Below are 14,456 nucleotides of genomic sequence, written 5' to 3'. Positions count from 1 at the left end.
GAACAACGACTAGTGAACTTACAAAGGTCCCCTCGCCTTTTGATCTTCATCGCTATTTTTTGCGCTCCAGCCTCCTAAAGGAAATGAATGTCTGGAAAAACTGTTGGACAGGGGGAAGGGCAATATTTTATGCTCTGATGAAGTTGCTGCATTAGCTTCGTTGTACTCATACGCACAGAAAGAACTGTTAGTCAATCAACCTCTCCTCCCCCTCCCTTCCTGTTCAATGTAAATACAGTGAGGCTATATGAAATGATTTTTAAAATATTCTTGTAGGAGAAGTCTGGAGGTGACTTGAATACAATAGAAACCTGTTTTTCAAGCTAGAATCGGTCAATCTCATCTGTTTTCAATGTAGTCCCAAACTTTTTGTCGCAAAGTTATGTTGGCAGAATTGCCTCTCACCAGGCAACATAAAGTATAATTTAGCTAAGCCCGCGCATCACCTAGAAAATTGATTCCAGTTTCCTGTAGGCGTGCGCGACAGTTTCCTAACATACTAATTTATCAATCTATTCCGCAGTCGACAACTGAATAATAAATTCAAATGGAAAGGCGCTGATTTTTCCAAAAAGAAAAATTTTAACGTCCACTTGAATAGATCGATCAAGACAGTTTTTAGAAAGACTGGCTTTGATTTCAGTTTGTTATTTCTCGCTGCAAAGCAGTCAAAATTTCACTTATGAATATTAATCTTTTCTCGTTAACCAAGGGATAATCACCAGTTTTGATTGCTTGTTTGATTTCAATCCGACAATTTTTGTTTTCTTTAATGTCAAAAGTCGAGGTAAACGGAAGGCGTTAATTATGGCAGTAATACTGAAATCAAATCAATAGTGGTATCTAGACTATTTTTCAGGCCGGGCTACTGAAAAAAGTCCTGATTTTATGAAACCTCGATGGTATTTCTCTTGAGATAAGGCAGCAAATATAATGTAATCAGTGAAGAAAACCGTCTTTGCGTAAAAAGTAAATCCCCTTGACGGCTTATTGGATTTAACCTATAAGAGATCTCTAATGATTTGCTTAGCGTATTACAAATGTTTAGACAGGACTTCCGTATTGTTCACAACATCCGGCCAAAATATATGATTAGCGTATTGTAATTACTGTTCAAGTGTGCAATGATTGAATAAGCCTGAGATTTCTTTCGAAACAGGGCCAGAAATCGGACGGTTTATAAGATTTTCGTCAGCCATTGTTTGAAGAAGGGGAAATTTTACAGTTTTGAAAAAGCACCTTCCTGGAATCTCTAGTTTTATTTTTATTATTCCTTGACATTCGAAAGTTTTATTTCTAATGAATTTCACACTACTTTCGACTGCCTTTTCGATATTTTTGTTATCAGTATGCTTGGTTCTCGTAAGGTAAGTGGCTTCACATTATCCTTTATTTATCGTATTGAGATGGATAACTGTGTTAAAATAATCATTCACAATGGTTTAAAACTGTTTTTTCCTCATTTGAAAGAACATCCGATGTGAAATCGAAGCCAGCGCCCGAAAAGGGACAAAATGTTTGCGCGTATCAAAGAGTGAAAACACAATTGGTGTTACGACGAAATGCAACTTCCACAAGGAACTTAAAAATTGTGGACTGCGGCATTCCTTCTTTTCCAAAACTAAAATGTAAAGAAGAAAGGTAAGAGTTCAAAGAAAATCATTGAATCTTTCGTATACACTTATCTTCTGTCGTAATCAGCTGTTGTTTGCGGTCTTTAACCACATATTTGTATACACTTGTTCTGTTGGAGGTGAAATATCTGGCAAAATCTTACCATAGTCAATTTTGTCCTATTAATTACCGCGATCTTCATTTCTTATGATTAAGATTTTCCCCTTGGTATTGCAATTTTAATCCATTCTAATCGAAATTGGGTTGTCTTAGCCCTTGATGTGAAAAATTTGAAGCGAAACAAAAAACTGCTCATTTTCATCAATGTTCGATGAACAATTTCGTTCCACAATTTCGTTCGTTTGCGCGTTCTGCCAGCTTAGTCTTGTATTTTCTTGAATATTAAAGCTTCAAGCACTTTTTATCTTATGAATCAAAATTCACATTCAGTGCGAGTTAATTGTTTGTTAGATCGATTGGGGGATCTTGTTGCACGCCACGCCAACTGGTCACTGCACTAGAAAAAAGTAGTTTTGGATATGTTAGAAAATCTACAATCATATCTGTTTATGCCCTTATTTTTGTGGGAGTTGAGTGAAAATAAGGATAAGAACCTTGTATAAAAATTAAAAAATTAAGAAAATATCCCGAGGAAAAATGTAGTAAATTGGAAAAAAAACGCTTATGAAAGATGAAGAAATATTTCGAACTTCTTCAGTGTAAGTTAAGGCTTTCACTGAATCGTTTTTTCAGAGCTTTCTCGAAAAGAAATATATGAAGTAATATTGTGGCATTTCTATTTTCTGTCTACTTTCCCTGCCATTTCACCTTTTCATGATTGAAAATTTTTCAAACATTTAACGAAGTAACATCTTTCTGTCGATTATCACAATCAACTAAAAACTATTATGGTCTACATGTTTGTGAGCGCGACATTTGGGGGAAGTAGCTCTCATATCAATAAAACTGCTTTTCGCCGTGTTTTTATAGAAATGAAACAAAGATTTACTGGTACCCAGCACGCGAGTTTATTCACTATAACATCTTCGACTGTTGTCCGGGATGGATTGGGTACAAACCAAAAGTTGGGTGCAAGGAACGTAAGTATTATCCTTTCTTATGGTTACTGTTCTTAGAGACCTAGCTAAATTTCAAGAGAAACTATTTTTTAACTATACATACATGTGGTTTTTGGATTTTTAATCTGACATTCCTAAAGAAATCCCAAATTAATTTCTTCAGAGATATTCGACTATAAAGGACAACCAAAGGGCGCAAAATTTGACGCACGCGCAGAAAATGGAGAACCATATCAGCTTTCATTGGCTTATCTTTTCAGTTGTCCAAAGCCACTAACAAGTAAATTAAACAAATTCCATCAAAGGAACTTAGTATGTAGAGTGAAATTTCCTATGTTATAAAGTTACTTGACAGAAATTTCCCGAGTTGCCCCGACAGGACACGAATCTGTCACCTGCACAACAGTCCGGGACGCCTTATCACAGAGCTGGTAGTTACAGTATGTCATGTAACAAGGCCCAAAGGACACATATTGTTGTCTTATTTCTAGGTGTTCCTTGTGGTGTGGCCATCCCTCAAAAAGCTCCCTTACATTGCCACGAAAGCAGAGGTAAAGACTTAACAAAACATCGAGGAATCTACAAACTGGGTCACGTGAACAATCTTCCTTTTCCTATGAGCGACATCAATGCGTATCTGTTAATTAACCTCACACTGGCTGATCCGTTTACTGAAACGTGGATGAAGTTGTATGGTTATATGTTGAAGAAAAATCTGGCGCTCATTCAGAGCTTTCCCAAGACGAATACGAAAGAATTCACAAAGATCTTCGACTACGAGGGAGTGTATCATTTCTTTATCAAGCAACAGCAGAATGAAGAAATGGTAATTTATTCAGTTTTTTCGTGTTGTATGATATAACGATAGGGCGTAGACTGGTATAACCCTCTTTTCCTTACCACCCTAAAATTTCGAAATTAATATGGTCACTGCTCAAAATGGCAAATATTCGGGCCCGAATTCGCCCGAATACAGATCGGCGCACGTCGTGTACACCAAAATGTTCGGAGGAGTCGAGGACGCCTGACCGAAAGTACCCCTGAAATATCGTATTAGAATCTGGCCCATTTATCCCAATTGGACTTAATTATTTCAAGTATAAGTCCTTGTATATTCCAGGTGTACATCGCGAATTACATGCGCCTTGAATACCTTAGGGTGTCCGTGGCGTAACGCTTGCATATTCGAGGCTACAGTACTCTATGATATCTGCCGTTCTAAGACTTGTAATCTTACTATTTACTCGAAATCAATTTAGCTGTACTTTAGTATGGCACCGTAGACCGTGGACTGACACACTTAGAACGGTGTAATCATTTGAACAGTTTCCGACAGTGATATCTGTATTGAGAAGTAATTTCACGTGGTATTGATTTTCTTTTGACAGGTTCGCCCGTTTTTCCGCTTTCCTTCTCAAGAGGAACCCTTCAAAAGCGTCATCAATAATATCACGTGGCGTGAAGATCGGGTGTTCACCGAGCAGCGGTTAGCTGGACTCAATCCTATGTCGCTGATGAAAGTTACCTCTGGTCAAGGTGAGTGAGGCTCAAAGACCGTATCAGACTCGCTACAGTTTCCTTATAAAGCTTTTCATAGTACACTGCATAAAGGTTCTCGGTAATTTTTATATTTCATAGATTCTGTCGGTGTTAAATGGTCTGATCTCAAATCACGCTTGAATCAAAACTACGACTGGGACGCCGCGGTCACGAGGAGCCTGGGAAAGAACATTCTGCTTGAAGAAGCTATTTCCGATGGGTCCATTTTCGTTGCCCAGTACCCAGTCTTCGACAACCTCGTTACAGTGCCGGACATCACTGAACACAGGCCCACGCGGAAAATGTGGCCCGCAATGTCTCCAATAGCATTGTTCGTCTCGCGTCCAGGAAAAAGTGGTGCGCCTGCGCAGTTACGACCAGTGGCTATCCAGCTTGATTATACGCCTGGTAAGATATAAAACCACTTCTAACCCCAACTCCTGCCCTGCACTGCCTCCGCAGGGAAACAAAATACTGTATAACCTACGCTAGAAGTCACGGACATTTTTTCTATCGTGTCACAGACTCCCAGGTCTACTCCCCTGAGGATGGAGACCTATGGGCTCTAGCTAAAGAGAGCTTTCAAGTAACGGACTTCGCTTACGTGGAAATGGTGGAACATCTACTGAAGACCCATCTCATGATGGAGCCGTTCTGTGTGTGCGTTCTGAGACACCTGTCAAAATTGCACCCTCTGCACCAGCTACTTAAGTACCACTGCAGGTAGGAATAACTACTCAGGGAAGGGGCATGGGGATATTGATGGCTTTGGGGAGAGGGTAAGGCGTACGCATGCGTTTGGTTGAAAGCAAATAACAGTGCCGTCCATAACAGAAAAATAAAGCGTCTCCGAGAAAAGCGAGACCCCTTGAAAAGGCCCTTCGTCGATTATCTAAGTTACTTTCCTTTTCTTATTTATTTTTCTACGAGAGATGAAACTTTCTCCGAATGGGAAGAAAAGCCAAAAGAATTTAAAATAAACTACAGCGAGGAAATCTCATTTAGGTACAGTTAGTTATGGTGTATTCTTGGTATTTCTCTCTTGCAGAGGTTTACTGCCGACCAACAAAGTGGGTTTTCCTAAACTGGTAGATGACAAAGCTTACATGCATCAGTTATTTGCCATTGGTAATATCGGCGCTGTTACTCTGTTGGTCCGTGCTTATCAGACCTTAACATGGGCTGATACGGACTTCAGAGCCAAAAATAAGGTACGATATCACCCTGCACCATTGACCTCTTAACAACAGACTACTGACCTAAAATGGTGTATGTCATTCTTGCGATTTTCTCAACGCTGACAAAAGCACTGTCTGATGTTGCTTGTCATTTCCGTTTTTCACTAGTTGATCTGCACACAATAAACATTGCACGTTGTTTCTGAAGCCCTGTCTACACTACGCCACCATCACCAGCTATTTTGCGCTTGAGGAAACCTCGGGCAGCGGAATCACGTGATTATCGTGACCTCACCGTTTTCGAAAAGTACCGTCTTCAAAATGTTTTCCGTGCACACTAAAACGCAAAGCCGGCGTTTTCAAATTCCTCCAGTTTGAAGAGCGTTTTTGGAAAGCTCCGTTCTCGTGACGCATCGGTGTGGACGGTGGGCCTAACCGCTGCGTTTTCAAATTTCTCCCTCGTAGTGTGAACAGGGCCTGAAATTTGTCCGCCCGTAAAATGATTGCGCGCTACAGTCATGCGCTATTTTACAGAAGCACGATCCTTTTCTAGAACCTTGCACTCAAAGATTATTAACCTCTGCGTCGATTATCAACATAATGGATAAGCTTTATGTTATTTCACTTCGTTTCCCAGGCACGAGGAATCGATGACCGGTCCAAATTACCATATTTTCCGTACCGAGACGATGGAGAAGTCATATATCAGGCCACGGAAGATCTCGTCAACGATTACGTTAACTTGTGAGTATCTTTGACATAATATTATGATGCGGACGCAAGAAGCAGAATTCGTATCAAAAACATACCCAGCATAGTTTCTGGAGTCCCTATTTCCCCTCCGTTCACTCAGGAATCACTAGAAATAGGAACGCCTTTCCAAAGAGAAACGATTTTAGTCGTTATAATAAAATACAAAAAATAATAAAATAATAATAAAATACAAAAAAATTTCGGTCATCGTTCACTCGCCGCTAGTTTTTTCATAAGAAAAGGTGTTTATTGTCTTTGATCTGTTTGGGAAGTACTGAGCTGAGAAAATGAATCGAGATGTTAGTTCACGTGACTGTTTTATCCAGTGAAAAAGTTAATTTCACGCGCATGAATTCAATTTTAGTTATTACGCCGCTGACAATGATGTACTGGAGGACCATGAAATCCAAGGTTTCGCCAACGAGGTGTCATCCGATGGCCTGGGCAGTAACGGCGGTCAAGGAAAGGTGCTTATTTACTGACCATGCATTTAAATTTAATTTTTGCTTCTTATTATTTGTGCATGAGGTTTTCATTAGTTGCTCTTGCAATTACCTACGAGGGATATCGCTTCTGTTTAACAATACCGCAATTTTCCGGTTTAGCATCATCGAAATTTCAAGGCAAGGAGTTTATTGGAGATAGGGAATATTTTCTTGTTTTTCTAGCATTATCATCTTTGTCCTTGTCCAATGAACAAACAAAAATATGGATGCAAAATTAGCTGTTGAAACAAATTTTTCTTGACAATCACACTACACCTGGTACTCTGACAGTGCCTAAGGCTGCAGCACAATTGCAAATGGTTCTTATTAGAAAAGAGTTGGTTTTAGTTATTTGGGTGCTTATTACAAAAAACGGAGTCAATAGAGGGTTTGCATTCGGATGCTTGATGCAGAAGAGCACTAAATTGAATCATCATGATTTTTTTTCAGCTGCGTGGCTTTCCGGCCTCGATAACCTCCAAGGCAATCTTGGCAAACATCGTGACTCGCTTAATATGGACTTCGTCTGCTCAGCACACAGCTGTGAATTATCCAATTACAGCCTACGGAGCATTCACGCCGAATATGCCAACGAAGATGTACGATGATGACCGAGTGGCGCCCGAAGTATTCAACCCTTTCCGACTGCCGAATGGATTTGTGTCAGCAGTAAGTATAAAGCTTATCAATAAAATAACTGTTCTTTTACGTTAGCAATTTAAAAAAATAGAAATAAAATATAAAAGATGAAAAGAAGAAAACGAATCGCAAACAAACAAACCGGATGAATGTTTCAGCTAAGCTTAGTTTGCAGGGATGGCGCAGTGGTGAGAGCACTCGCCACCCACTAATGTGGCCCGGGTTCGATTCCCGGACCCGACGCCATAAGTGGGTTGAGTTTGTGTTGGTTCTCTTCTCTGCTTCGAGGGTTTTTCTCCGGGTTCTCCGGTTTTCCCCCCTCAGCAAAAACCAACATACAGCTGATTCCAGCTGGCTGTAAGCTGTGCTCCAAGGTCAGACATGGACCGTATAGCGGCTGCCAGAGGCGCCAATGTATGCTTTCGGTTCGACCTTGTTGAGCTGCGCCGTTGTTGTACTTTGCGACGGCGATTAGCCGCGACAATATTATTATTATTATTATTATTATTATTATTATTATTATTATTGTTATTGGTAATTTACGCTAACATTGAAATTAACGTAAAACGTGCGGTGCTGTTTACTGCTAATTTCGGTGGAGTTTGAAGTTTAGCCAAAATCAAAGCTGGGAAGAAAATAAGAGAACAGAAAACTACACTGAAAAAATACAAAACTGTTATCAAAATTCTCGCTGTTCCTATATTAGTTCTGTCTTGCCTTTAACAACGTTATTGTCACATCTAACAATGTGACTTGTTGTAGTGAAAAGGTACTTAAAATAAATAAATAAATAAATAAATAAATGAATGAATGAATAAATACGCGGCGTAATGGCTAACAAATGCTTGCGTCTTTTTTAAAGGTTCAAGCCGGGGTAGCCATGAGCTTGGGCTCTCTTCGTATCGACCGACTGTTTGATTATGGAGCCCGAATCACGGAGCAGGGAGGCCGAGTAATAGTCCTTAAACACTACAACCGCCTTCACTCTAAAGTTAAACCCCTCCTGGATAACAGAAACAAACAGCGATTTCAGGAGGGGTACCTCACATATCCTTACTTGAGTCCAGCCTGGATACCTAACAGTATATGCACTTAATTTATTGGGAGCAATCAATCATTTTCCATTTCTTAATGACGTTTTTTTGTGGCATGAAAATTTAGAAGGAAAAATACTACAACTATGCTTGAGATGACGCTGAACACCTGGAAATTAACAAAATGTGGCTAGAAAAATACCGACTTTTCTCCCTAAAATCCCTCGGTGTGATTGTCACCTTGATGCGACAGAGTACTGACAATCGAACGTAGGCTAATTAGGAGGTGACGTCTCCGGCCTCAAGAGTCCTCATGGGCTCGATGAGGATGAGTGAGTGAGTGAGTGAGTGAGTGAGTGTCTTGGAATCTAATAAAAATGTAAGTCATGGTATATTATTACCTTGAGAATTTAACGGTGCACACATACCAACGGACATTTTGTGAAGTCTTGTTGCTGTTCACTCAATGGGACATATCGGGCCCTTGGAAAATGTTTTCCCTGCGACATGTTTCATGTAGTTGAACAAGCTGAACTCCGCTCGGGGGCAAATGTCCGAAACTTTGTGTCACGAGTTTTAACCTTTCTGCACGTGTTCCCCCACCCCTCCCCCGCTCTCTCTCTCCCCCTTCCCAGGGGTACTCTTGTATGAACAGGACGGGGATGTTCATCGTACCTTTTAGGGGTTAAAAAGCGGTTTTGGTACCTCTCATGGTGTTCAACCTCAATAGCTCCCCAGTGGGGCCCCCAGCGGGAACTTCTCCAGTACCTTTCAGGGTATCAGGTCGAAAAAAAAGACAGGAGATAATCTGTTGTTTTAGAACTGATACCTCTTAAGAGTGAAAACATTTCAAGCCACCCCCACAAAGCAAGATCTTGGTACCTCTCGGGGTTCTTTTCAAAATTTCCGACGAGCACCCTCGTCCTACTGCGACCCCTTTGTCTTTTAGACCCTCAGGATTGGTTGCAAACCATCAATACTATAACAATTGATTCCCTGTGGAACAAGTCTCGTATTCCCACGGCAACAGTTCAAGTAAGCAAGTCTGAGGACTTTTGTGGTTTTAGCAGTTAGCTCTGCATATTGATTGACACCCATTTTGAGCACGGTTGTTAAGTTCTTTTTCCCTCTAAATTTCTTGCACACATAAGGATTCTCACACTGAATAAGAATTCTCATGGATCACTAGACATTAATACTTCGTGAGCACTGACCAGTTGAAGAGATCGTTTTACTTGTTTGTGGTCGATAATACATGAAAGAATCTGTACAATGCTTTGTACCACTTTCTGTTTGATTTTAACATCTGGATCCAGTTTATTAACTAAAGCTACATTACAGTCCTCATGACCAGGTAAAAGAGTTCTGCTCTATGAAAAATAAAGTTCAGAAAATATTGTTGATGTATTTACTTTTGATACACTTAATAACTGGTTTATGCAAGCAAGCATAACAGGTTTGCTAGCAAGTTCTGCCAATGGAAACCACGTTGGTGAGTCACTCAAAGGGTTAGGGCGTTGTAGAAATCTACCTTAGTTCTACAAGCAGTCTTTTTTTAATTTCCTCTCGAACCGAATCCTGTATGCTGTTGATTTCAGAGTCTGTGAATGTCTTGTCCATGGATCGGTAGGTTATTCTGTAGCAATGGCTCTCTCGTTTTGTCTCGGGATGGGAGAATTTATCAACAAGCTCTACCTGAAATAAATGCAAGAACGTCATTCACAGGGTCAAAAGATGACTTCTCCTCACCAAGTGCCACACATTGCTTATTGAATTTAACACTACGAGTTTGATGGTACATAAAGACAATTACTTAGTTGATGGATTTGCATATTCTCATAACCAGTGCTAATGACAGTGTACTGATGATGTAAAGAGAATTTACATGTTAACAGTGATAACTAAAGGTGATCATCATCCAGTTTCTCCCAATAAAATCAAATATTATCAAAAACAAAGTCATTGGATGATAGAAACTGATCATCTTAAGTTAACTAATGAAAAGTCAAATTCTCTCTATGATTTGCATGTTACCACCAAATTTAGTACATTGTCTATTGCACAATGAGGCCACAGACTTTACTCATGGATACATGTATTTGGTACACATTTCAAAGGCTCAGGCAGGTAAAATTTTCCTTTCTTCATTTTTTTTTTAGTTTTTCGTTTTTATCCAGTTCCACTATCAGTAATAAACTTAAGGTACATGTAAGAATGTCATCTCTTAAGGCTAGTTTTCACTAGCGCATAAGCATAAGCAGTGTAGGCAGGCACGGCAGAATGCTGTTAAGTAGTGCCTTTTGGCAAAGGTACTAACAATATCAGTAACATCTTACTGTCTCTCAGTGGTTTGTCTGGTTTATGTAGGCTTATGCTTAGCTTATGTGTCAGTGAAACCAGCCTGCAATTTTCAGGTTAGTCAAATAAGGCTCATGTTTGGAGCAAGTCAAAAGTGAAGTCGGCCATACCTCGCTTTACTTGGCAACTCATTCTCACTGCCTTAGCACTCACATGCAAAGCTTTAACTGTGAACCTGCTCACAGACTATAACTCTACCTAGTCTTTCTTCTTTGCGGTATCTCTCACCTTTTCCACGATATCACCAGCCACCCCTCGTACAACATCAAATAGGTTGTTTGGAGAGAAGTTTTCAGGGAGCCAAAATGCAACATCCTTGTAGGTAGGTGGATATTTGCTAAATGGCTTGAACTGTATAATCTGGTTTCCCTCAAACTGTGCAAGAAACCTTGGATCTTCACTCCAGAAAAGTCGTATGTCAGGAATGTTGAAAAGCCGCATAGCCAAACGCTCGAGTCCAATACCAAATGCCCAGCCTATCTTTTGCCCAGCGCCACCTAACAATGAAAAGAAAATTCACTTATCCCTCATAATAAATATTTTTGCATTTGCTGGGTGTAACAGTTTTGGATATCGTGGGATCTTTTTGCGTCAAAATTAAGCTTTGTGTGCACAACCCCAGTCAAATGTTAATTTCATACCCCCCCTCTCCCCAGCTTATTTGTATCTGTGGTGCGTAAATGTTTGTTGTAATGTACATTTTTCTCTTTGGTCATTTGTATTTGTTGCAACTTTTAATGAATCTTCTGAATAATTTCTAGCAGAACCCTCCCTTACAACCATCTCCTTACTCGTGTACAATTACCACTTTCTTTTAGCCTAAATTAAGGTCATTCCACTGAAATAGAACCTGCACTGAGATTTTTGTGAAACTTTGCCTATTGATTGTTTATATTATAGGAACTTAAATTTTGAAATAAAAATGAGGGGTCCCCATGTTCATTTAGGAGCAACAGCACCTTGTTTATACCCATATAAATCGTCATAATAGCACCATGATTGTAGTCACGATTGCTTGCTAAATTCACGTTTCCGACAATTGCTTTTTGTTGTGCACTGAGAATTGGTCCATATTTCTTTTACACAGAGAAATTTATAACTCAATTCAAAACAACAGAAAAAAATGATAGGTCACCATACTTGTTTGCGAAAAAATGACAATTTACCTCTATGGCGAGGTCCAGCTGTAAAGAAAAAGTCGCCTTTTTTAATGCGCACGCGCTAATCACGCGTGAAATTATGTGCAGTAGGGATGTGCAATGCAATACTGGGGAATAACCTTAAATGAGAGCTAAGCTAGTTAAAACCCTTTTATACAACCACCAAGTTAATATGACCTGATTTTTATGGCCCTATTGTGCTTGGATTAACAGAGGTCCATGCTCCCTTCTTAGATCTGAACAAAATTCATAGCTAAAGGCATGAGTCACCCACTATCAAGTTTTTTATATTGTAATCCATTTCCATCCTGGCCAGTGCCAACCATTCTCTCTTTCTAATGCTCCCCATTAGTCACTATTTGGTAGATATTCTCTGACAAAATTAAGCTATTATTGTTGGTTTACTTACTTGTAACAATTAAGGCATTGTTTTCAATTGATTACTTTTGCTTAACTTACCATTGACCAATATATCATGTTCCATAACTCCACAGCCAACAAGCTCCAACCAATCACCTTCAAATTTGACTTCCAATTCCCAGGAGGGGTGAGTGAAAGGAAAGTAGGCATCAACCCATCTCATCTCCACTCCCTCCCCACACAGGTGTTCGACCATCCGGACAAGCATTTGCTTGAGACTGAACTCAACCAGCTTCACTGCTTCCAGTGTGTGCACAGCTTGTTTTTCTGGAGTTTTATTTTTGCTGTGGTCAAAAATCTCCAGGGGATCCTTTTGCAAAAGTAAGGTAAATATAAAGATTTGAATCAATAATTCCTGTTGTTTAACATTTACAAACAATTTCTGGATATTCTAGTTGGGATGTAAATGGAACATGGCTTATCAGTACAAAAGATAGATCCCCAAACTGGAAACCCCTTTGGACTCCTTCTAAAGGAAGAACAGGGTCCGGTTTGGTGTCCACACTTTGTTCCCATAAACAAGTAGACAATAATGTTTGCAAAACCTCATAGCAGGTTGCTCAAAGCTTGTGACTACTTTTCAGGACCGTAGCCAGAAAAAAAAGTTATAACTGAGGTAATGTCCACGGTTAAATTCTCTTCCTAGTTACTAAGGGTATCAATTATGACTAAAACAAGAAAAATAAAACAAAATGACTGAGGCTGGTGTCTCAGTTTGCCTATTACTTGCTACAGGCCTGTTTGGTGGCATTTCCTTGCAACACAAAGTTGTAAACAAAAGATTTTTGCCATATTATAATAGGGAGTTAAGAGTGGTTTGAAACATGTCATTGTGGTCCACTCAAACAATGCATATTATATTCATTCAGTTGCAGATTATGGCACATATTTAATTGCAAGAGTGCTAGAGGAACATGGCAGCTTGGATACAAGAAAAAACCGGGGAAGAGAGCTGGGAGGAAAAAATGCCTACCACCGATCAACATCCTCCAGGCCTGGTTGTTCAAAAGGTGGATAAAGCTTTCAATCCGATAAATCACTATCCAGCAGATGGCGCAATTTGTTTTGTTAACAATTATCCACTGTATAGCAATTTATCCAGTGGATAGTGTTATCTAGCTATTGAACAACTGGGGCCTTATGCAGACTACATAGCTGTAGGCTATGACAAAAACTACTTATTACATGTAACTGAGAGTGAGGTCTTCACTGGAAAATCTCAAACCGAGATCTTGCCATATTGACCAGCAAGGCTGAGATTTGAGATCTTCCTGTTAAGACTCAACGTTCAAGCTTATTGTTTATTATATAGCTTTTTTCTTTATTTTTGCAGGCCACTAATCAGCTCACGGGCATAACGGGGAAAAAATACCCAAAAATTCGCGAATTCGAGCTTGTGTTGTATTGGTTACAAACACAAGCCATATAATAAAATAACTAATATTCACCTTGTATTGAGAAAATAACTCGTGCTGTGAAAACAGTCTGACCCCTTCCATCTGATGAAACACAGGATAATGACACATGTCAATTTCATCCCTTCTGTACACATCCCCCGTCACAAGAAACGCATCCAATCCTGTCTTAATCAAGTCCCTTTGATGCGCGGATGTGTGAGCTCGAAGCAAGTACTCAGAATTTATGTAGTAGTTATCATTCTTGGCGCGGCTAATATGATCTTTAGGGACAAGTAAACTATCAAAGTTCTGCTCCACAGTGACAACAGGAGATAGGTAATCTACCATTGTAAACATTGGACCACCCCAACGAGTTCTGTAGTCAGCATAAACGTGCTCTTGGATCTTTTCTCTTAAAATGCTCAGTGGGTGATTCTTGCACAGGTGTAATTTTCGTCCGACTTTGGACAAAATGTTCGTAGTTACATTGGTCATGCCGTCACGAGAGTACACCTTGTCGAAGAGGTGAACGTGCTCGCTTTCCAGTTGTGTTTTGCTGTGCAAGCAAGCAGCAAACAACAATCGTCTATTCTGTAACTGCTTGTTAAGGAGGGCAGAAAAGGCTCGTGTTTTCAGAACGATGGACATCGTAGAATCTCCAAATTTTGAAGCGTTTTTTAGGCCACTTGCGGCATCATCCAGTTCTCACACTCTACTTCTGACACTAAACGAAGTCGTCTCTGATTATAACAGTTGCCGCTGACCAGTTCTGCGCGGTGTACATGTACATTTTTCGGTGG

The 14,456-nt window shown here is 39.9% G+C and overlaps 2 protein-coding genes and 1 long non-coding RNA gene across 3 annotated transcripts; 2 read left to right on the top strand and 1 right to left on the bottom strand.

Moving 5' to 3' along the window:
* The first annotated feature begins 1,143 nt into the window (after positions 1 to 1,143).
* LOC110048257 (polyunsaturated fatty acid 5-lipoxygenase-like) lies at positions 1,144 to 10,263 on the top strand. Its single transcript, XM_089296215.1, has 12 exons — positions 1,144 to 1,367; positions 1,471 to 1,641; positions 2,605 to 2,714; positions 3,185 to 3,519; positions 4,082 to 4,229; positions 4,332 to 4,640; positions 4,757 to 4,955; positions 5,281 to 5,443; positions 6,048 to 6,154; positions 6,528 to 6,630; positions 7,099 to 7,317; positions 8,150 to 10,263. Exons 1-12 carry the CDS (start codon positions 1,300 to 1,302, stop codon positions 8,381 to 8,383), a joined length of 2,166 nt encoding a protein of 721 aa, XP_089152341.1. The 5' UTR covers positions 1,144 to 1,299; the 3' UTR covers positions 8,384 to 10,263.
* Positions 9,532 to 14,410, bottom strand: LOC110048226 (phenylalanine--tRNA ligase, mitochondrial-like). The gene is made up of 4 exons (XM_020754018.2): positions 13,708 to 14,410; positions 12,299 to 12,569; positions 10,908 to 11,176; positions 9,532 to 10,016 (listed from the first exon to the last, which is right to left on the bottom strand). The coding sequence occupies exons 1-4, from the start codon at positions 14,302 to 14,304 to the stop codon at positions 9,849 to 9,851; spliced, it is 1,305 nt and encodes a 434-aa protein (XP_020609677.2). The 5' UTR covers positions 14,305 to 14,410; the 3' UTR covers positions 9,532 to 9,848.
* On the top strand, positions 12,521 to 13,725 carry LOC149107526 (uncharacterized). The gene is made up of 2 exons (XR_016209226.1): positions 12,521 to 12,585; positions 13,129 to 13,725. It is a non-coding gene; the product is annotated as an uncharacterized LOC149107526 (long non-coding RNA).
* Positions 14,411 to 14,456: the final 46 nt, after the last annotated feature.

Source organism: Orbicella faveolata, unplaced genomic scaffold (assembly GCF_042242905.1).
Source record: "Orbicella faveolata isolate gen_17 unplaced genomic scaffold, um_ofav_v1 contig_26, whole genome shotgun sequence".
NCBI classification, from domain to species: domain Eukaryota; kingdom Metazoa; phylum Cnidaria; class Anthozoa; order Scleractinia; family Merulinidae; genus Orbicella; species Orbicella faveolata.
This window is presented reverse-complemented; position numbering and strand designations above follow the sequence as displayed.

What these genes read in the sequence shown, in the direction of transcription:
- LOC110048226 (XM_020754018.2), bottom strand. Translation starts at nt 14,304, where the DNA reads ATGTCCATCGTTCTGAAAACACGAGCCTTTTCTGCCCTCCTTAACAAG. An exon ending in AGTTATTTTCTCAATACAAG is followed by an intron (nt 12,570 to 13,707) that starts GTGAATATTAGT and finishes CTTTTGCAAAAG; the next exon opens with GATCCCCTGGAGATTTTTGA. An exon ending in ACATGATATATTGGTCAATG is followed by an intron (nt 11,177 to 12,298) that starts GTAAGTTAAGCA and finishes TTTCATTGTTAG; the next exon opens with GTGGCGCTGGGCAAAAGATA.
- LOC110048257 (XM_089296215.1), top strand. Translation starts at nt 1,300, where the DNA reads ATGAATTTCACACTACTTTCGACTGCCTTTTCGATATTTTTGTTATCA. An exon ending in CTAAAATGTAAAGAAGAAAG is followed by an intron (nt 1,642 to 2,604) that starts GTAAGAGTTCAA and finishes GTGTTTTTATAG; the next exon opens with AAATGAAACAAAGATTTACT. An exon ending in ACTTCAGAGCCAAAAATAAG is followed by an intron (nt 5,444 to 6,047) that starts GTACGATATCAC and finishes TTCGTTTCCCAG; the next exon opens with GCACGAGGAATCGATGACCG.